General features: G+C 38.3%; 1 protein-coding gene across 1 annotated transcript in view; it reads left to right on the forward strand.

Moving 5' to 3' along the window:
* Cngb3 (cyclic nucleotide gated channel subunit beta 3) overlaps nucleotides 1–23,456 on the forward strand; it is a 217,912-nt gene that overhangs the window by 12,112 nt on the left and 182,344 nt on the right. Inside the window, exon 3 of the mRNA XM_052175774.1 lies at nucleotides 17,421–17,547. Within this exon, the coding sequence (XP_052031734.1) occupies nucleotides 17,421–17,547 (127 nt within the window). The remainder of the gene's footprint in view (nucleotides 1–17,420; nucleotides 17,548–23,456) is intronic.

Here is a 23,456-nt window from a genome sequence, read left to right on the forward strand (position 1 = left end):
GTGTGTTGAATATAGGCTTTTGTAGTAGGATCTAATGATTTTTTGAATTTCCTCAGTATCTGTTGTTATATCTCCCTTTTCATTTCTAAATTCGTTAATCTGGATACTGTCTTTGTGCCCTTTGGTTAGTCTGGCTAAGGGTTTATCTATCTTGTTGATTTTCTCAAAGAACCAGCTCCTGGTTTTGTTGATTCTTTGTATGGTTCTCTTTGTTTCTACTTGATTGATTTCAGCCCTAAGTTTGATGATTTCCTACCTTCTACTCCTCCTGGGTAAAATAGCTTCTTTTTGTTCCAGGGCTTTCAGGTGTGTCATTAAGCTGTTAGTGTATGCTCTCTCCATTTTCTTTTTGGAGGCATTCAGGGCTATGAGTTTTCCTCTAAGCACTGCTTTCATTGTGTCCCATAGATGTGGGTATGTTGTGTCTTCATTTTCATTAAGTTCTAAAAAGTCTTTAATTTCTTTCTTTATTTCTTCTTTGACCAAGGTATCATTGAGTAGAATATTGTTCAGTTTCCATGTGTATGTGGGTTTTCTGTTGTTTTTGTTGCTATAGAAGACCTCTTTTACTCCATAGTGATCTGATAGGAGGCATGGGATTATTTCAATCTTCTTATATTTGTTGAGGTCAGTCTTGTGGCCAATTATATGGTCGAATTTGGAGAAGGTACCATGAGGTGCTGAGAAAAAGGTATATTCTTTTGCCTTTGGATAGAATATTCTATATATATATATATCTGTTAAATCTAATTGGTCCAAAGCTTCAATTAGTTTCACTGTGTCTCTGTTCAGTTTCTGTTTTCCTGGTCGGTCCATTGAGGAAAGTACAGTGTTGAAGTCACCCACATTTATTGTGTTAGGTGCAATATGTGCTTTGAGCTTTAATAAAGTTTCTTTTATGAATAATGGTGCCCTTGCATTTGGAGCATAGAAATTCAGGAGAAAATGGATCAAAAGTTAGAAGCCCTTGCAAGGGAAACACAAAAATCATTGAAAGAAATCCAGGAGAATACAAAAGCCAACAATAAGGAAACGCAAAAAACACTTAAAGAAATACAGGAGAACTTTGGTCAACAGGCTGAGGTCATGAAAGAGGAAACACAAAAATCTCTTAAAGAATTACAGGAAAGCACAAACAAGCAAGTGAAGGAGCTAAGCAAAACCATCCAGGATCTAAAATCAGAAGTAGAAACAACTAAGAAAACTCAAAGGGAGACAACTTTGGAGATAGAAAGCCATGGGAAGAAATCAGGGGACAGAGATGCAAATATCAACAACAGAATACAAGAGATAGAAGAAAGAATCTCAGATGCTGAAGATTCCATAGAAACCATGGACTCAACAGTTAAAGAAAATGCAAAATGCAAAAAGCTTGTAACCCAAAATATCCAGGAAATCCAGGACACAATGAGAAGACCAAACCTAAGAATTATAGGCATAGATGAGAGTGAAGATTTACAACTTAAAGGGCCAGCAAATATCTTCAATAAAATTATGGAAGAAAACTTCCCTAACCTAAAGAGAGAGATGCCCATGAATATACAAGAAGCCTACAGAACTCCAAACAGACTGGACCAGAACAGAAATACTTCCCGTCACATAATAATCAAAACACCAAATGTTCTAAACAAAGAAAGAATACTAAAGGCAGTAAGAGAAAAAGGCCAAGTAACATATAAAGGAAGACCTATCAGAATCACAGCAGACTTTTCACCTGAGACTATGAAGGCTAGAAGGTCCTGGGCAGATCTCATGCAGACTCTAAGAGAACACAAATGCCAACCAAAACTACTATATCCAGCAAAACTCTCAATCACCGTAGATGGAGAAACTAAGATATTTCATGACAAAACCAAGTTTACCCAATATCTATCCACAAACCCAGCCCTAAAAAGGATAATAGGAGGACAACATCAATACAAGGAGGGAAACTTCACCCTGGCAAAAGCAAGATAGTAACCTTTCATCAAACCCAAAAGAAGTTAAGCATTCAAATTTAAAAAATAACGTCAAAAATGATAGGAAGTAACAATCACTATTCCTTAATATCTCTTAACATCAATGGACTTAATGCCCCAATAAAAAGACACAGACTAACTGAATGGATACGTAAACAGGACCCTACATTTTGCTGCTTACAGGAAACACACCTCAGGGTCAAAGACAAACACTACCTTAGAGTAAAAGGCTGGAAGACAATTTTACAAGCAAATGGTCTCAGGAAACAAGCTGGAGTAGCCATTTTAATATCAGATAAAATTGACTTTCAACCCAAAGTCGTCAAAAGAGACCCTGAGGGACACTTCTTGCTGGTCAAAGGAAAAATACAAAATGAAGAACTCTCAATCCTGAACATCTATGCCCCAAATGCAAGGGCACCCTCTTTCGTAAAAGAAACTTTATTAAAACTCAAAGCACACATTGCACCTAACACAATAATTGTGGGTGACTTCAACACTGCACTTTCCTCAATGGACCGATCAGGAAAACAGAAACTAAACAGGGACACAATGAAACTAATTGAAGCTTTGGACCAATTAGATTTAACAGATATATATAGAACATTCTATCCTAAAACAAAAGAATATACCTTTTTCTCAGCACCTCATGGTGCCTTCTCCAAAATCGACCATATAATTGGTCACAAGACAGACCTCAACAAATATAAGAAGATAGAACTAATCCCATGCCTCCTATCTGATCACTATGGAGTAAAAGTGGTCTTCAATAGCAACAGAAACAACAGAAAACCCACATACACGTGGAAACTGAACAATACTCTACTCAATGATACCTTGGTCAAGGAAGAAATAAAGAAAGAAATTAAAGACTTTTTAGAACACAATGAAAATGAAAACACAACATACCCAAATCTATGGGACACAATGAAAGCAGTGCTAAGAGGAAAACTCATAGCCCTGAGTGCCTCCACAAAGAAAATGGAGAGAGCATACATTACCAGCTTAATGACATACCTGAAAGCCCTAGAACAAAAAGAAGCTATTTTGCCCAGGAGGAGTAGAAGGCAGGAAATCATCAAACTCAGGGCCGAAATCAATCAAGTAGAAACACAGAGAACCATACAAAAAATCAACAAAACCAGGAGCTGGTTCTTTGAGAAAATCAGCAAGATAGATAAACCCTTAGCCAGACTGACCAAAGGGCACAAAGAAAGTATCCAAATTAACAAACTTAGAAATGAAAAGGGAGATATAACAACGGAAACTGAGGAAATCCAAAGATTTCACTCCTGTTGAATAGACCTCAAGTCCTCTTAGAAAGCTGTTCATTATCACCAGAATATAAGCATCACTATTGAAGTTTCTTTCATATTCTACCATGCTTGTCCTTGTGGTGATTCACAGGTATCACTGCTGGGTAGGACTATCCATTGCTTTGCTCCCTTGCCTGCTTGCATAATACTTTCTATGAGGTACTATGGAAGCAAGGGCACAGGAAAGAGGCTTTCCTGGTAAGTCCAGTTCAAATCATCCAAGTTTTAAGTGTGGAGTCTTCAACAATAGGGGCTAACCTTTAACTTTTGAGAGGCATCCAAAGGTAAGAAGTATAGTCTGTACTGTATTGGGAGTCTCCTGGATTGCCCTGACCATCCACTCAGAAGGAGGTTTTTCATGACAGGTTCTGGGAGTTCTGTTTGTCTACAGTTCTCATAAGGAGCATTCTCAGCCCAAACTGTAATTTCACTTATGTCTGTAAAATGTAAAATACTATGATTCCTTGCGGTTTTAAACAACCTTGCTGTTATTTCTACCCCTATTTCCCTGTCCTTCTGTATTTGCTTCCTTGTCTTTCCCACTTAGAACCCTCCTCCCTGTTTTTGTTTGTTTGTTTGTTTGTTTTATTAGATATATTCTTTATTTACATTTCAAATATTGTCCCCTTTCCTGGTTCCCCTGCCCCTTGAAAATCCCATAAGCCATATACTCTCCCCCTGTTCCCCAATCAACCCTCTCCTGCTTCCCTGTCCTGGTATTCCTCTACACTGCAGCATCGAGCCTTTCCACCTCCCTTTGGTGTCTAACAAGACCTTCCTCTGCTGTATATGTGTCTGGAGCCATGGGTCCCTCCATGTGTACTCTTTAGTTGATGGTTTTGTCTCTGGGAGCTCTAGGAGTACTGAGTGACTCATATTGTTGTCCCTCCTAGGGCACTGCAAACCCCTTCAGCTCCTTTGGTCCTTTCTCTAGCTCCTCCACTGGGGACCCTGTGCTCAGTTCAATGGCTGGCTGAGAGTGCCCCCTCTGCTTTTCCCATGTACTAGCAGAGCTCCCAGGTTACAGCTATATCTAGCTCTAGTCAGCAAGTACTTGTGGACATCCACAATAATGTCTGGGTTTTCTAACTGTATATGAGATGGATCCCTAGGTGGGGCAGTCTCTGGAGGTTCTTTCCCTCAGACTCTGCTCCACCCTTTGTCTCTGTATCTCCTTCTGTGGGTATTTTGTTCCCCCTTCTATGAAAGACCAGAGTATTCATATTTTGTTCTTCCTCCTTCTTGGACATCATTTGATATGTGATATGTGTCTTGGGTATTCCAAGCTTCTGCGATAATATCCAATTATCAGTGAGTGCATACAATGTGTTTTCTTTTGTGATTGTGTTACCTCACTCAGGATGATATTTTCCAGTTCCATCCATTTGTCTAAGAATTTCATGAATTCATTGTTTTTAATAGCTGTGTATTATTCCATTGTGTAAATTCCATTGTGGATACCACATTTTCTGTATCCATTGTTTGTTTGTTTGTTTGTTTCTACACTTTGCATCACCTGTATCCTTCCATTCCATCCTCTGTGGTATTTTTCTATGTTCCTTGTTTCTGTGATTGTTCCATGTTGTATACTCACATCTGTAGGACACTTAGGTTGTTTCCATTACTTAGATATTGTGAAGAGGACAACAATTAACACTACTCAGCCAGAATATGGGGTCGTGAATCCTTTGGGAATATACACAGAAGAGAGATAACTGGGTCATATGGTAGATTTACTTCCAGTTTTTTGAGAACTCTCCACAATGATTTCCAGAGTGGTCGCAACACTTTGCATTATCACCCATAGTAAACTTGGGTTGCTTTCTTCACAAGCATTTGTTGTCTGTTATTTTTGTGGATCAAAGATATACTGAATGATAAGAAATACTTCTTGATGTATTCCTTACCCATTTTTATTTTATTCTGTTGCTCATTTGTTTTCTTGACTTGTATTTTAAGTTCTTTGTATATTCTGGCTATTAATCCCATCAGATGTGTAGGTAGCCATGATTCTCTCCTGGCTCCATGATTCAGGGTCTCTACTGAACTGATTGTTTCCATAGTTATACAGATGCTTTGTTGACCTTAGTTCTTGAGCAAATAGAGGCCTATTCAGAAATTCATTTTCTAAGCCTGAATTTTACAGAGAAGAGCCTGTTTTTCTCTAGGAGCTTTAGTATTTAAGGTTCAAGTTGAGGTCTCTGATCCACTTACAGTTAATTTTGATTCAGGGCAATATATATGGGTCAAGTTTCATTAGTTATACTTTTGTTTATTTTCTTTCCAGAGTCTCATAAATATGCTTATTCTTAACTTCTAAGTATTGCTTCTGGTATTCTGTTGACTGTTTTGTCATAATTAACAAAGGACTTTGGGTTTAGAGGGGGGGGTTGTTTGTTTGTTTCTTTATTTTGTTTCATTTCCCTGAGCTTTTTGGGCTGCTTGAATCATGAACTTTTTCTTTTCTTTCAATGATGGCAGATAGAGATGCTGGGAAGAGTGGCCTATGTTGACAATCATGATCTTTAGAAAATGGAGTGTACTATTCTGAGCTCTTCTGGCTTCTAAAGTTTCCATTGAGAAATATTAGGTGTTATTCTGATGGGTTTTCCTTTATATGTGACTTGTGTTTTTCTTTTGCAGCTTTCAATAGTTTTCTTTGTCCTGAATATTTAGGGTTTTAACTGCTTTAAGCCTTGTGGAGATTCTTTTCTGGTCTGTCTACTTAGAATTCTGTGTGTGTACAGATATATCTTTATTTAGGAGATTTTTTTTTTCTTCAATGGTCTATGCCATTGTTCTGAATTCTTATCCCTCATCTCACATGTAATTTGAAGATTTGTCTTTCAGTGGTATCCCACTTTTCCTGCATGTTCAATTAGGATTCACATATATGTCTGCAGCAACGCTGAAAAGGTGGCTCAGAAAATATTAGGGTACACATGCATGTTCTGCTTTCTTAAGTTTTCATAGCCCTTGCTATTTCATCTAGATCCTCTGTTTGATCTTTGATATCCTGATATTCTGCCTTGTTCTTGGATTATCCTACTTGTAAGCTGAGTTTTCGAATAGGAACAGTGAGTCTATTTTTAAAATTCCATCTTCATTTACACTTGTGTTTTGTTCAATGTTTCTATCTTATTATTGATTTTAGTATTCAAATTGTAAATTAGCTCTGTCATTTCATTCAACCCCATATTTGTACTTTTTTGGATATAACTCTGGCTTTTATTGTTAGCTTCTTGGAGCTCAATGAAATATTTGTTCATGTTTCTTTTAAATTCTGTGAATTCTTGTTAAAAATGTATTACTGCTCTTTTAAATTCTGTGCTTTTCAGCTCATCTAGGTAATTCTTGTTTGAGAACACTTCTATAAAACTGGTAGATTTGACAGAAAATATGATAGCTTGGCTATTCTTGTTGCTTTCACTTTTATGATTTGACTTAGGCTCTTTCTTTGATCGCACATTTGGCGTGAGCATTTGTCCTGCCTTAGATTGAGCAGGGCAGGAGAAGTGTCACTGGAGCTAAGGCAGATAAAGCTGGTGGATGAGCTGCTTAATTGAACCAGGCAAATGTGGTCCAATTAAGACCACAGATCGGGAACGAGGCCTGTGGGTATAGAGCAGGCAATGGGTGGAGAAAAATAGGGAAGAGGAAAGAAGTTTTTTGCTAGTCATAAGTGACTCATGAACAATCCTGGGATGTAAGTTAGGACTGTGGGTATAGCCACAGAAAGAGGATTGACATAGAAAGTGGGATAGGGAATTGCAACTTACTCTGCAAAGGTTGCTCTAAGATGATTAGGCTTCACAGGCATGTCTGCAACAATGCTGTCAGCCTGTAGTAAGAGGAAAATGTTAATCTTTTTCTGTTTTCTAATTTCGATTTTTATGGAAAATAAAGTTAATATTATACAGTATATTTTGATTGTGGTTCCCCTCTCTTATCCACTCCCAGATTTTACCCATCTCCCCACTTCCATGTCTTTCCCCCTCTTTTTTAGAAAACTAGCAGACAAATTAAAAAAATCAACAAAAGGAAAAAAGCATAAGAAATATATATGGATGGACGGAACACACACACACCATAAAAACTCTAAAAACTCAAAATGTGAAACTGTAATAGACAAAGACTAGTAAAGGGGAAAACCCCCAAACAAAGCCAATGCTAATTTTGCTTGTTTGTTTTATTACATTTATTTTTTGTTACAGTCCAGTCATTCCCCCCCTCCTGCTTCACCCTTCCACAGATCCTCACTCAATTCCTCCTCCCCCATCTCCAAGAGGATATCCCCACCGATCCCTAGCCAATACTAATCTTTTAATGCTCAAAATTGTGTGGGGTTGGCAAACCAATGACCGACTAAGGGAAATTAGTGAGTTGGTGGAAACATCTCAGGGGCCCCGGGCCAGAGAGGCTGCCGAGATGAGAACCCCCAGCTGGAGCCATGTGGCCCGCTGGTGCTTAGAGCAGAACTGGAACCTGCCGGTCATTTTTTATTATTCCCCATAACAGCAGAGGGAGAGAAAACCATGATCAGCATACACTATGTAAGAAATTAGTCTATTTTTAATAAAAGATAACACATTGAGAGAGAGAGAGGGAGAGAGAGAGAGAGAGAGAGAGAGAGAGAGAGAGAGAGAGAATCTTCAGTATTGGCAGTAATGATTAACACACACAATTTAATTTTACTCCTGTGTAATATAAAAATAAACTGACTGCATTAAAATTTACAAGTCAGAAAAGCTTCCCAATGTAAGACCAACCAATTTGCCAGGAATCTATGAAGAACATTAAGGACAATTTTAATAGTATGCCCATGTCAGTTATATTCATCAACTAAACAATGTGACTGTATTTTAATTATACACATTTTATTTGAACTATCCTAGCATTTTATTACTCCAGCCACACAAAGTCCAGTCTTATACAGTAAATAACTCCATTTACATAACTTTCAAAATGGTATCAGATACAATGATAAAATAATTTAGAAACAATAAACTTGGCCTGCGAAATTTCTAAAAATAGTAAAACACAAATATGAGTAATTTTTCTAGTTTTAAATGATGAAATGTGTCTTCTGGTTGAAAAGAGATCAGGCATCCCAGTGTGAGGAGGTCATCCTAAGGAACTTATGAACTGGTGAAACATGGGACATTTCAGAGACAGAGGAGCAGGACTAAGAGCTGACTGACTGTGTCCTTGCCCTCCCTCACAGTGAGCGTGCTTTATTTCTTGTAAGCAGCTTCCTCCACATATTCACTCTTTATCTTTCTCATTCCCATCTATTTACCTCAAAATCCAGATTGCAGCCAGAGCACTCCCAGTTTTAGGTAATATAGAGCCCTTCACACCAGCGTGGGCATCCCCAAGTGGCTAGAGACAAGCCACGCTCTTTAGATCAAGTGTCCTTCCATATGAACCATCTGTATTCATTCCTGCATGTGCACAGAAGGAGATGCTTCACTCAAGAGGGAGAAGCAAACAAGGCAAAATTATGCTTGGAAAATTCTGCGTGCTAGAAATATTCAACACAAGACCACACTCTAGGCTATATAATAACTATTACTACTAACCTCATCTACTAAAGAGCACCTAACCAACAAAGGTAGGATGTTTTATTTTCTTTTACATATTTTTATACTTTTACATGATTTAAATAGACTTGCAAATTCAATTAAATTGTTGCCTTTTGTATTTTTTTCTGCAAAGGAACAGAGCTGACTCATGAGAAACTCCATTATGTTTTCCACAGTCTGAGAGGTTATTAAGTAAATGGAAGCTCATGTAGTATCCACATATAAAACTGCTGAGCAGACCTGAAAAAGTTAATACAAACTTTTAAAGACAATTATTCAATCTGACTGGTAGAACACTTTGTGTTTATATTGAATTTTTCTCAAATGGAGTTTTTATCTAATCCTCACAGAAATCCCCAAGACAAAAGTATTTCTCATTTTATGGATGAAGAAACTGTTACAGAAAAAAATGACTTACCCAGCATCGGCCACAGAATTTGTGATGCAAGGATTAGAGTTCTTTATTCAATAGCTGATGCTAGTAACTCACAGTGTTCCTAAATATCTGTTTATAAAATGTGTTTTCTAGATGAATTAATTTCAAGAAAAGGCCGAGTGTGGCACTGAGACAAGATCCCATGATTTTTATATTACATAAAGCCAGTCACATTCTTTTCTTTTTATTGATCTAAGATATGTTTTAATATTGATGATAGCAATGATAGCAAGGGTTTTCCCCCCAATTTATACTTTTGCTCATCATTTTCTTTTTCTATTGGATATTTTTTTATTTGCATTTCAAATGTTATCCCTTTCCTGGTCCCCCCCAAAACCCAATCCAGCCCCCTCCCCTGCTTCTATGGGGTGTTCTCCCAACCTACCCACTCCCACCTCCCTACCCTTGCATTCCCCTACACTGGAGCAACGAGCTTCACAGGAACAAGGGCCTCTTCTCCCAGTGATGCCTGCCAAGGCCATCCTCTGAGAAATATGCAGCTAGAGCCGTGGGTCCCTCCATGTGTACTCCCTGGTTGGTGGTTTAGACCCTGGGAGCTCTGGGGCTTCTGGTCAGTTGATATTTTGTTTTTCCTGTGGAGTTGCAAACCCCTTCACTTCCTTCAGTCCTTTCTCTAACTCCTCTATTGGGGAGCCCTTGCTCAGTCCAATGGTTGGCTGTGGGCATCCGCCTCTGTATTTGTCGGACTCTGGCAGAGCCTCTCAGGAGACAGCCATATCAGACTCCTGTCAGTATGCACTTCTTGGCATCTGCAATAGTGTCTGTGATTGGTGGTCACTCACCTCTTTTATGCTTGATTTGTTCTGTTTTTTACTTGAGACAATATGTTCCACAGTTTTAAAAAAAATGTTAAATATGCCTTTAATTTTTTGTTACTTTATCACTTTAAGACTGAGCGGAGGAATGTAAGAGCTCTGTTCTGCACTACCTCCTATAGCATAGTGTCCGGCTTCCTCCTGAATACCTCAAGGCGGCACATTGCCTCCCAAAGGAACATACTACACTGTCAAAATACTTGCTAAAATACTTTTGTAAATCCATAGATAGATCCATCTTTTGCCTTCATAAGAATGGAATCTATATTCTATTTCTTTGTAAAAATCTTAATGAATTTAAATGACTCGGATCATTCATATATATGAGCAATACACACACACACACACACACATCCATATGAGGGGAAAATGTGTATGAGTGCTCTCCTCATCTATGGGTGTGTTTCTGTGTCTTTGCATTTGTGTCATTGTGTGTGTGTGTGTGTGTGTGTGTGTGTACAGCAAACTTAGTTGTCTCTAGTCCAGCTCCACAGCAAACCAGCTCTATAATTGCAGACACAGACTTCATGCCTAGCTTTCAGTTGAATACTGGAAATCTAAACTCAGTTCCTCATACTTGGACGGCAGGCACTTCATCCACCAAGTTACTTTAGATTTTAAGTAAAGGCACCAAGTTTCTTGAACTATTTCTTAAACAGACTGGTTTCCAAAATACTTACTGAGGCTCAGACCTTTAGATTTTCAAGACTTGCTTCTCTAAATTTTGTATTTTGCTTGTATATTTATGAATGTCAGACATGGCATTTCCTCTTCTTGAGAATAATATTTCAGAACACATTATGTTTCCATTTGTGTGCCTTGCTGTGTTTTTCATCTTCTCTCCTGTCATTTGACAAACTCTGGATATATAGCATAATTTTAAGCATAGTCAAAGTGAGAAATTATTCTAAGAATATGATGCAATTGAGAATCTATAAATTGGCCACATGCTGAACATACTAAACAATCATGGATGCCATAAGATAGAAAGTTGTTATGTGCTTCATGAAACTGTTACTCATTGTAGCTATTCCAAATGTCCATTCTCTGAGTAAGCATAAAAGTATCATTTATGTATCTAATAAAAGTACAGGACTTGATTTACCCATTCACTCAACATATAGTCACTTAGGTGCTAGCTGTCCTTTTTTATGTTTATGCAAACATTTTCTTTATTTTCAAAACTATATAATACATTCTCGTAATGGTTTCTCTCCCCTAACTACCCCCAGATCTTTCCCAATTTCCAACCCATCCAACTGCTTCCCCTTTCTTTTGTTTTTTTCTTCCTTTCTTTCTTTGACTTTAAAATTAGTGTTGTTGTTGCTGTTTTAAATGTGTAGTTGTGTGTGTGTGTGTGTGTGTGTGTGTGTGTGTGCATGTAGGAGCACAAACAAGTGTTCACTCAAGGAGAGCAGAAGAGGGCATCAGATCTCCTGAACCTGTGATAGTAGGAAGTTATCAGCTGCCTGACATGAATACTGGGACCAAAACTAGGGTCTTCTGTAAGAGCAACAAAGACTCAACTTCTGAGCCATCTCTTCGGGCCCTATCCTCAGTTCTCAATTAAAGATATGTCTTTGGAACAGAATCCACAATATGTTTGGTATCCTACAGTTAGAAATTAAAAATCATTTGGAATGTAAACATAGAATATAGAAAATTAAAAAAAAAAAAAGAAAGCACCCCATGATAAATCTTCCACCAATGAAAGCATTTCATTTTTTGTTTTTATATGCAACCAAAAGAAAACCAGTTGAGTACACTTATCATTGAAATCTTATTCCAAAATAAGTTTTCCCTTGAATCCTTTTCCGTCATCTAGTTGATGCTACTGATAAAGTGTGGGAGGTCTTTTCACATCACTTACTCCCTGCCTTGAAAAGACACGCAGATGTTTGACATCTACTCTGATCTCCATGATGTATTGCCAGGCTAGGCCCAGGCAAACTGAAAGTGTATTATACTAGCCCAGTGTGACGTGCTGCCAGGCTGGGGACAGGTGTTTGGAGGGGAAGCCCGGTAGCACTAACTTTTACACATTCAGTAAAGGCATCCCTGTCACATCATTTGGATTTTAAGTTTCAGTATCTGCTACAGACACACATTCAGGGTCAGAATTTGAGTAACTGCACGGATGAGATCTTGCAATATTGATGTAATGCCCAAATAATAGCCAGATTTATACTATCCATATGATTCTGTTGACCATACATGAAGGTAAGGACCAGCTCACTGTGTAGCTGAAAAACTTCCCCTAGATTTGAGAGCAAGATATACATTATATTTTATACTTCTCTTTCATGTGGATGATGTAAACACCCTTACCATCTGTTCCCACAAAATAACATGCTGTGTGTATAAAAAGAGACCCCGAGTGAACCACAGTCGATGAGCCTCTTTTTGTTTTAATCTTCTTGGCTGTCCTACTTAGAGTCAAGAGCAGTCAATACTGGACACACACACACACACACATACACACACACACTATGTGTGTGTATTCACTACTATGTGCTTATTTCATAATTAGTGGTCTAACCACAAATCAAATTATTGTTTAATTAATTCATGAATCTCTTAGAACGGTCACAGAATCTGTGTCATTTTTAGAAGGGTGTGGTTATGACCCTGGAAAATATGCCGAGGTGCTAGAATCTACTGAGGAAAAAGTCAAAATGGGATGAAGATAAATTTATTTATCTTATTGATAGAAAAGAACAGTTTTGTGTTTGTTAACAGCATAAAGCCATACTGCAAATGTACATATGCTATAAAAGCATGTGATGCAGCACGTGTCTTTATAAAAAAAGTCAGAAGCAAATGAGATAGCTTAGTGGCTAAGAGTGCCTGTTGCTCTTCTAGAGGATCCCAGTTCAATTTCTACTACCTATGTCAGACTCACAAATACCTGTAACTCTAGCTTCAAGTGATCCAATTTTCTCTGTCTAGGCAGAAATTCTCTCTACAAACATCTGTGCACTTGTGACATACAGTCACAAAAACACCCAAACACATAACAAAAATGAAAATAAATTTTTAATTAAAAAAGAAATAGTCTATATGTCATGATGTTTTACTAATTCTTCCTGGTCGATAAATTATGACCTATTTTAAATATACTTTGATCTATTTTAAATATATTTTTCTTTTAAAACTGTTTAAAACATATTTTTCTTTTAAAAGGGGTGTTCCTACAAAGATGTCTGAACACCTCACAGCCACTATTTGGCTCATCTTCTATGAGAAGTCCATAACTGTTGGTAATCGTCCTGTGTGTGTGTGTCTGTGTGTGTCTGTGTGTGTCTGTGTGTCTGTGTGTCTGTGTGTGTCTGTGTGTCTGTGTGTCTTTGTGTGTGTCTGTGTGTCTTTGTGTGTGTCTGTGTGTCTGTGTGTCTTTGTGTGTGTCTGTGTCTGTGTGTCTGTGTGTGTGTCTTTGTGTGTGTCTCTGTGTATGTGTGTGTGTCTGTGTGTGTCTGTGTGTCTGTGTGTGTGTCTTTGTGTGTGTCTGTGTGTGTGTGTGTGCATGTGTGTGTGTGTGTGTGTGTGTGTGTGTGTGTGTTCTGTCTCCAGAACCCTGAGAACTCTGCTTTGAAATAAATAGTAATGGTGTCTGTGTATGGATGTGAGAATGGACTGGGCTACCCCATTTTAGATACCTAGAATGAAATGACATTGCACTGGAGATAAGAGGGAATGATATGATGTAAACACCCTTACCTTCTGTTCCACAAAATAACATGCTGTGTGGATAAAAATCATCCTTTTGTTGACTAAAGAAAAACAATAAAATTCATGATCTCCTCATTTTTAATAGTACAATAGTATTCCACTGTGTGAATGAACAACGTTTTCTGTATCCATTCTTCAGTTGAAGGACATCTGGGTTGTTTCCAGCTTCTAGTTATTATGAATAAGCCTGCTCTGAACATAGTGGAGCATGTGTCCTTATAGTATGGTGGACTATCTCTTGGGTATATGCCCAGGAGCAGTGTAGCTGGGTCTTGAGGTGGAACTAAGTGCAATTGATTTCCAGAATGGTTGTGCAAGTTTGCACAATGGAGGTGTGTTCCTTTTTCTCCACATCCTAGCCAGCATGTGCTGTCACTTGAGTTTTTGATCTTAACCATTCTGATTGGGATGAGGTGGGAACTCAGGGTCATTTTGATTTGCATTTCACTGTTGACTAAGGATGTTGAACTTTTCTTTAAGTGCTTCTGGGCCCCAGTTGGAGAGGATGCACCGAATCCTGTAGAGACTCCATGCCCCCCAAAGAAGGGGGATGCTTGTTGGGGGGACCTCTTCAAGGCAAAGAGGTGGAGGAGAGAGTGAAGAACTCTAGGGAGGAGAACTGGGAGGGAGCAACAATTGGGATATAAATAAATAAAATAATTGATTAAAATGCATAGTTGAAAAACAAATTAAAATAAAATAAAGCCCCCACAAAAGAAAATGGTAAAACAGGAAGTGCCTTGAGACAAGCACATAGGGAGCGCATATCCTTCTATCAAAGCAATCACGAGCCTCCTCGGAAAGTGCTGTCCTTTTACTCTGGAAGCTATTGGCTACTGATAAACTAATTAACATTCCATACACATGTGCCAGGACAAACTGCACTGCAGTTCAGGGGAAGATTTTAAACATGTTTCGGTGTTTGGTCGAGAAGACAGTCCTTATGCAGACTTTAACGTTGTAATTACACTGGTGCTCTTTAGCACTCGAAACAGTGTAAACACTTGAGGGAGTCCATTTAAACATAATGAGAATATATTTAGTACCATGTTTTCTATCTTGTAGAAAAGTACTTTAAAGCCAGGAGGAAAGTAGTCCCCTGGGAAAGCCAAGAACTCAAGCTTTCTTAGCCACAGACATTTTAGAAACAGTAAACAGGGACTCAATTTTTTACTTCTGAAATGTATTTCTGAAGGATTATTGTATTGAAAGATTTTTGAGGAATTGTTGAAAATTTCATGTTAAAGGTCTTATATAATGAAAACTTTTACACTATACTTTCTCCTTATTTATCAATTTCATATATCTAAATTTCCAATATTAAGTTGGTCTACTTCATTTCATGTGCTTTCACCTTTTATTGGAAATAGATTCTCTTCTCATACAGCGTATGCTAGTTGTATTTTCCCCTACCTCTACCTTCTCCCAGTTGCTTCCATCTCCTATCCCATCCAAATCCACTCCCTTTCTGTCTCTTATTAGAAAAGAACAGGCTTCTGAGAGATAACAAGACATAACAAAATAAAATATAATAAGATAAAACAAAAGCTTTCATATGTAAGTTGGAGGAGGAAAACCAACAGAAGGAAAAGAGCCCAAGAGAAGGAAAGTACAAGAATCAGAGACTCACCTGTTCACACACTCACTCAGCAAAGACATAAAAGTATTAAACTGAAACGTATAATATATACACAGAGGACCTGGGGAAGACCTGTATAGACCCTACATTTACTGCTTCGGTTTCTGTGAGTTGCTGTGAGCTTTGCTTAGTTGATTTAGAAGCCCTTAGATTTTTTTGGTGTCTTGCATCCTCTCTGGCTCTTATACTCTCTTTGACTCTTCTTCTGCCAGATTTCCTGAACTCTGAGGGGAGGAATACGATGGAGAGATCTCATTTATAACTATGTGTTCTAAGCGTTCAATGAGTATAGCAGAAATAAGGCATTGCTCTTTGAGTATAGCAGAATACTACTACTATTTTTAGCACCCGTAGTATTTGGTTTTACCGTAGACCTCTGGGCTATCTAGTCTCTCTAGTCTCTGAGTCTTTTGGCCAGCCAAGTAGTACCAGAAATGGATTACATCTCAGGGAGTAAGCCTTAAGTCAAATCAGACATCGTTATTCCCACAAGCATTGTATCACCATCGCCCTAGCACGTGTGGCTGGGAGAATGCCACTGTAAGTCTGTGGCTAAGTTGATATTTACACTTCTCTCTCCTTAGCCTGCAGAGTACCTTCCCATGCCTATGTACTAAGAGGTAGGAGCTATACAGGGACCAGCTCCACCTCTACATGTTCAATGAGTTGTATAATTGTGAAGCCTTACTGTCAGTTTGCAGAGAGAAACCTGTTTTCTTGGCAATAGTATGGGTAATTTGGGGATTTCCATGGAACACCTTTGGTTACCAACTCAATTGTATGTAATCCACTCCTAGTACTAGAAGCTTCATTTGGTGATAAGAGATGGCCAGTGAGGACTCTCTATCCCCCTTATTTGGAGACTTCTTCAGGATCACCTTCCTAATTTTAGGAGGTTTCCACTACACTAGATTTCCATACCACCCATCAAATACCCACTAATTCTAGCTGTCTCTCCCTACGTTACCTACCTCAACTCTATCTCCCCATACCCATCGCACCTGATCCTTGCACTACACTGATATTGATGATGGAGTCTTGTTTTAAATTTCCTAAATGCAGTACATCTGCTTAAAAATAAATCAGACACTGTAGATAACAAATAATCACTCAATTATGTATTTTCTCTTTTTACCTTTTATGATTTCTTTAATATTCAACTATTTCTAAAAACATTTTCTATAATTCAAAAATATAGCAATGAGTGGATTATTCTCTAATCAAATAGCAATTCTTAATTGTTATTAGAAATTATATTTGTGCCGGGCAGTGGTGATGCATGTCTTTAATCCCAGCACTTAGGAAATAGAGGCAGGCAGATTTCAAATTCGAGGCCAGCCTGAGCTACAGAGTGAGTTCCAGGACAGCCAGGGTTATACAGAGAAACCCTGTCTTGAAAAACCAAAAAAAAAAAAAAATTTCTGAATTGAAAATAGAGCTATTAGGTACTATTTGGTGTAATTTCTATAGAAAGGATTCCAACGAAAGCTACAAATAATCAAATCAAACTGGGAAGTTTGATTTCATAAAAATTAGAGTAGGGATAGATTCTAAACTAATATCAAGGACATAAAATGTCTGCCTTTTTTACTTTGCTGAATCTATCATCCATTAAGTGCAGGCATAAATTGTGAATACTATAGCAAAACTAACAATGCCTTTTGGATGCTGAAAGTGCATCCTATGTTTTGTTAGTATTATGAGGCAAATATACAGTGTGAAATTTTTATCATGTAACAAGCAAACTTTCAGTATATTGTTCCTTGGCCTGACAGTATCTTTGGGCTAGTCCTCCTGTGTGAGGAAATCTCCTGGAAGATTGTTCTGGAAGAGAATCAGCATCTCTGTAGATTATGTTTCCAAATAAACCTGTGTCAAAAGTGGTGTGTATTCTTCCATTTAATGTCATTTTTTTCCCTAGACAACAGCACTGGGGAAAAGTCCCTCAGAGGTTTCACCACAAATCCTGACTCTGAATGTCCAGCAGAACTCACCAGAACAATGACAGAGACAGAGCAAACGAGGACTACCAAAGAAAAGCCAGTCAGGTAAGAATATGAAGCACATAGCACAGCTCGGAGACTTTATACACAGTTCTGGAGTGGCGTGATAAATTTCTACTTCCCTCGTAAGTTTAAGCAAGCATTCCACAGCAGAATCTTAGCTAGGGAACTGGACCATAAAAGGAAAATTCGCTTCATGCAGCAGTTCCTCACACATTATTGACCAGCCATGACTACTAACCAATGTCCAGGCCGCCATTGCTTGAATGGCAAATCCCACTCATACAAACACTGCAGTCACATGTGTGAGTCACTGTATCATCATGGAAACAGCCTGCATACTTATTAGACATGGCTTTTTAAAGAAAATTTTCCAAGTACACGAAGAAATCACTATTTTGATTCTATAAACATTTTAATATTGATAATATTATAATGTATATAACAGTATATAAATATGTATACAACAGTATATAAATATTGTAATATTCCAGAAGACAGATTATGATTTTCTTTGTTAGAGAAAGAGCAACATGATAAACCGAGACATAGAAGCAGGCAATCTATCAGCCACTGAAGGGATGGTTTTATAAACAATGTGCATAAAATGACTTGAAATATCACAAAGAGATGCTAAATTAAATGTAAATCTATGAGTTCACATGCACGGGGGTAAGGGCAAGGGGAAGAAGCTGGGAACATCTGCATTTTGCTACCTGGCATGGAGTTAAATGCCTGCATTTTAATTAGCTATGATTAAAGAAATTGCAATGGGTGTATGAAACAATAAAAACATAAACTTCTTTTGTAACAGACAAGAAGAATGGTTCTTTAAAAGGAAGTAAAAATGATCTCTATTTCCTGCCCACTTCATCACCCTACATTTCGTCTACGCTCATTGCCCCAGGACTGTGTTGAACCACCTACTATACATGGGAATCTTTATGATTATTTAAGATCCAGATTTCTGATTGAACTCTAAACGATACTGACTGAACAATAGATGCTAGAAAATGTACTGTAGGCAAGCACAAACTTGACTGTACATGAAAATAAACACAAGTTTACTCTCTCACACACAAACCAATGTTAAAACAAAATCTAAAATATCATGTAGGCAGAGAAAAGATGCTAAAGTCTGAGTAAGGGTTAGATTTTACAACAAAATACACACATATTTATTCTAGTCATATAATTACTGATGTTTATAAAAGGTTTTTCACTGCCAGGAATGGACCTCCCTTATCTCCACCCTCCAAATAAGCAACCCAAGGCACAGAAAAGGTTAATTAGTTTCCTATAGGAAAAGGGTCAGCTCAGAATAAAATTACATTAAAGAAGACATGAATTCCTGAGTGGTAATTTTTCTTTCTTCCAACCCAACACTCTCCACTTTAATCAGCAGCTTAACCTCTGAACTAACTTTCCTTTTTAGCATTTATTTTAACACATTTAAGCTTTCTCAATAAGCTCTGGTAACTGTAGAGGAATTTTACTCCAGCAACACGGCTGGTTCTGACAAGGGATCACATCCAAAGACTGCCCAGGTCTGTGTGACCTGGTTGGAATGACACACCTTTGATCCCAAACAATGAAAGTAAAGTTAGTTTGTAGAAGGAAGTAGCCATGTTGAAAGTGACATTTAATTGAGGGGCAGACAAAGTGACAAATCAGAGCAAGATTTGACAGAATGAGTCAGAGACAGGAAGTGCCCAAATCTCAGAACAACAGACAGGAAAGAAAGGCTGCTTAAGAGCAGTGCAGAGTGAGTCAAGAGTAGAGAGAGGGCAGGCAGTTCAGTTGAGATCAGTCAACGCAGTAGAGTTCGATTGAGCTCAGTTGGGTGCATTTTGGTGCAGCTCAGTTGAATGCAGTTGAGTTCAGTTGAGTTCATACAGTTCCAATCAGTTTGTGTAGTCTGTGCAATTAAGTTTGTGGAATTCAGATACAGTTTGTCCAAGCAGAGAAATTAGTTTGTGTAGTCTGTGCAATTCAGTTTGTGGAATTCAGAAACAGTCTGTCCAAGCAGAGAAATTCAGTGAGAAACCAAATGAAGTCAGATTGAATAAGTCAGCTCTTGCAAGACAAGACTGTACAAGGTTAGAAGCTTCTGGGTCTAGGCCTAGGAATAGTTACAACAGAGAAAGAAGTGCTCTAGGCTCCTCCTAAGCTGTATGTTTGCCCAGCTTGGATACAGCTCTCATCTCATCCCTCTATCTGCGGAAATATATGTGATACTTACAAGTTCTCAGAGGCTATATTTAATTCCATACTGTTTGCTCAACTCATACAACTGTCTCCTCTGCTGTCAGCCCTAAGGCACGCCTACCTATTCTTCAGGTACTATTGTTATCCTCATGACTGGAGGACCTGGTCTGACCTTCCTAATGAGGTCACTCTCACCTACATAAGAGCTCTTCCGTGGCACATATCTCTGCAGATATTCGTGTAATTATCTGAAGTCATCAGTCTCCTCCTTTTCCTCCTCATCCTCTTCTTCTTTCTCCTCCTCTACTTCCTCTGCCTTCTCTTTCTTCATGCTTCATGAAGCTAGGAATGGTATCCCCAGCACCCAGCTCAATGGCTGGCATGATATTGATTAAATTAATCAGCAAATGAACACAAGCATACTGAAATCATTTCTCTAGAACTCCTAAATTTTCAAAAGTGTATACATCATCAGTATGAGTGAGCTAAGTATGAAAAACACCCAAGATTCCCCAATCATTTTCAGCATTCTTGGGGAAAGAAAGCATGACCATCATCTCACAAAGGTCGGGAGGGAGCAATGATGTACTCAAAGGCCTCAATTCTTTACTCTTTACTAGACTTTTAGTCAGCCTAACTGTTCCAGACTGACAACACTGTTTAACTCTAGCTGACTTTTTTGCTATCTTCCTGATAGCTCTCTCTGAAGTGTAAGTATTTGGGAATTATTAACAAGCTATGAAATATATCCAAGCTAACAAAATGTTTCTTCTTTCTTAGGGGGTGGCTGCCATATATTTTCTCAGAATTAAGGAAAAATAAAGCATGCTCTAAAGGATGCTCTGGTGACATACTTGATTAAAGCTAAGGGAACTAGTGTGATGCTATCTGGGGGTTACAGAAGCCCTCTGTTGATTCCTGTGAACCAGTGCTACCGAGATAGAATCCTATAGAGCAGTGTCTTACATATCATTACACAGCATCCAAGATACCTATTGAAGGGAATAGTTGTACAATATTCTCAGCGAATCAAGATTCTTTTAGTACCTGCAATAAAAACAGAACATATCTTCAGCTTTGACCAATGTATAGTTTAAAAAGATGTCCCTAGTTGAAAAACATTAAGGGTTTAGTTGATTATAGGCTAAAGTAGATAGGAAAATGCCTAGTCCTTGCCTCAGTTTTTAATGGAGAAAATACGTCATTAATAAAGTCTAAATGTTAGATTTCTTTATTTAAAATACATTCACTTCATTGTCTGAGCTAAACTTTGGCCCAAAAAGAGAAAAATATATCATTGGGTCTGAAAGAGTTAACAAGAATTTGGGGATTGTATGATGTGGATTTGAAATTTCCCTGTAAAAATTGCAGGGTGATATTATTGATTGCGTATTGATTTCCATTATGTGCAGAATATGAAAAGAGGATAATTTAAGAAAACATGAACATAAACACTGCCACCTGCATCAGTCACCAGAATAGAGCCAACAACATGTACAGCTAGATGGGGAAAGTTATTAAGGATTAGCTCATGAGATAATAGAAGCTAGAAAGACCTGGTCTTTATGTACCAGGGCAGCCAACCATGTTCTAGTCCAAGTGTTAGTCATGTAAGGTCCATTGTAAAAACAACAACCACAAAACTCAAAAAGTCAGTGTCCTGTGAGAAGACAAGAAAAAACAAATATTCAAGCTCAAAATATGAGGTTCTAGAGACCTTCTCCTGTTTGTGTGACCCAAGCTATTTAGGAGAGGTAATCTGCTGCCTTTGGTCTTATGCTACTCTTGTACTTTTCATCCAAAACTCATCAACAATGTTTTCCTATATATCAAGGTCCCCATGGCCCTGTCCAGTGGATATGTAATGTGAATTTTCTCTCACCATCTCTGTTCCATTTATATATAATAAAGGAATTGAAACTACACAGAAGCTTGTTTTGCTGACTCTAACATAAGGGTCTTCTCAGTACTTCACATTCTTCTTGTCTTGCTAAGCTCATGCTTACCCAAAACTCCTGAACATAAAATTTGCATTCATTTGAACATACTCAGCTCTCAGCTAATAATCTTCATTCTGTCACAGAGAACTGCAAAGATAACTATTCAAAAAAGTAAGCATTCAGTTAACAAAACAATCCATTGTGCTTTGGCCTCAAGTGTTGTTTAGTAAGGATAAAAAAGTGTGCATATGAATTTAAGTAAAGTATGTCTGCTTTGTAATTTATATAAACACAAAAAGACATGATAGTATTTATTATATAAATTTGATTTTCATAAAACAAAAACATTTCTATCATATCTTTAGCTTGTCTTGCATATAATTTTAAGGGTAGCAAAAATTAATTTTTCATCCAAAGTAACAACACTTATCTCAAATATATATCATCCAAGGAAGAGATTTTTTTTTAAGATGTCTCAGTACTGCATGTTCACATTTCTGATTGGAATCTATTTGTGTTAAAGTGACATTCAGATATCTTTCCCTTTTTTTATATCTTTTCACAACATTTTCTAAATTGTCCATTTGAGGAATGAAATTCTCTGTAAGTCTTCCTTCAAAAAAATCAACCCATTTGTTATCTTGTCAGAGAATCATTTAGCTTCTGAAAGACAGAGGGTTCACCCTAGGAAGACCCATTGAAGCCATTTGTCCATTACCAAGAAAAAAGGGTCCGTTTCTAACATTCTATCTCAGCACATCCTTATTTTTTAATATTAAAAAAAGGTGCAGTTTGATGGACACTAATGAATACCAAGCAAAAGATGTGTTTTGCCTGAAAATGTCAAACAGCTACATCTGAAAGAAAAGCCAGGGCTGGGTGCTGATAGGTTAAGTGGTTAAATGGCAAACAAGGAAGTGAGTAAAGCGTTCAGTGCCTGAGTCGAGTCAGGGTGGGGCTGCTGCGGGCCTGACTTCTCCAGTACAGGGTGCAGCTTTCCCTGCTACCCAGGACGCTGAGATGGAAGGTTATTTCTATCAATAGCCTGCTCTGTTCATAATAGCAATCAGTCTCTATTTGGGTGGCTTTAAACGAAGCAATCATTTCACAGCAGGAACAATGAGAAGAGGAGAGGATTCAGAATCACATCAGTGCTCATAAACACTGATGTTTATTGTTCTGTAACCAGCAAAAGCAAGAATCGCTGCGGGCAAGATGCTCGAACAATCCATATGTGACTTTATGGCTGAGATAGGAAAGAAACGTCAGCTATCAAGTTTACAAAAATAAAACGAAGTTCTTAGTGCAATGATTTGTAAGCTTGTGATTTAATAAACAAATAAATAAATAAACACAGGATCTTGATCCCGGGCTCCAGAGATCGGTCAGACTGAGGTACACAAACATAATCCTAGGCCCAACACCGCAGGGGTCTGAGCCAGACGGGCGTTGGCCTGCACCCAGGCCCTGGGCTGTTCGAGTGGCCATCGGGGCGCCAACCCAGCCAGGAGTTTTTTTTTTTTTTTTTTTTTTCCCCGGCCGGTGCACGCGCCGCCATTTTGCCTACAGGAGCCAGAGTGCTCGGGAGGGCAGAGACTGCTAACAAGCGTAGCCTGAGGCTAACAAAACGGGGGTCTAGGCCCCAAAAGGCACAGGACTGACCCCAAGAACTGGGCGGCTTGGTGGGCCATCTGTGTGTCAACCAGCCCAGGAGGTTATTAGCACAACAGACTCTCCCGGTGCTTTCGCGGAGCGCGGACGCGCACGCCCGCCATCCGGGTCACCTGGCGGACCCAAATAACAGAC

The sequence above is a fragment of the Apodemus sylvaticus genome, chromosome 3, assembly GCF_947179515.1.
Source record: "Apodemus sylvaticus chromosome 3, mApoSyl1.1, whole genome shotgun sequence".
Taxonomy (NCBI): domain Eukaryota; kingdom Metazoa; phylum Chordata; class Mammalia; order Rodentia; family Muridae; genus Apodemus; species Apodemus sylvaticus.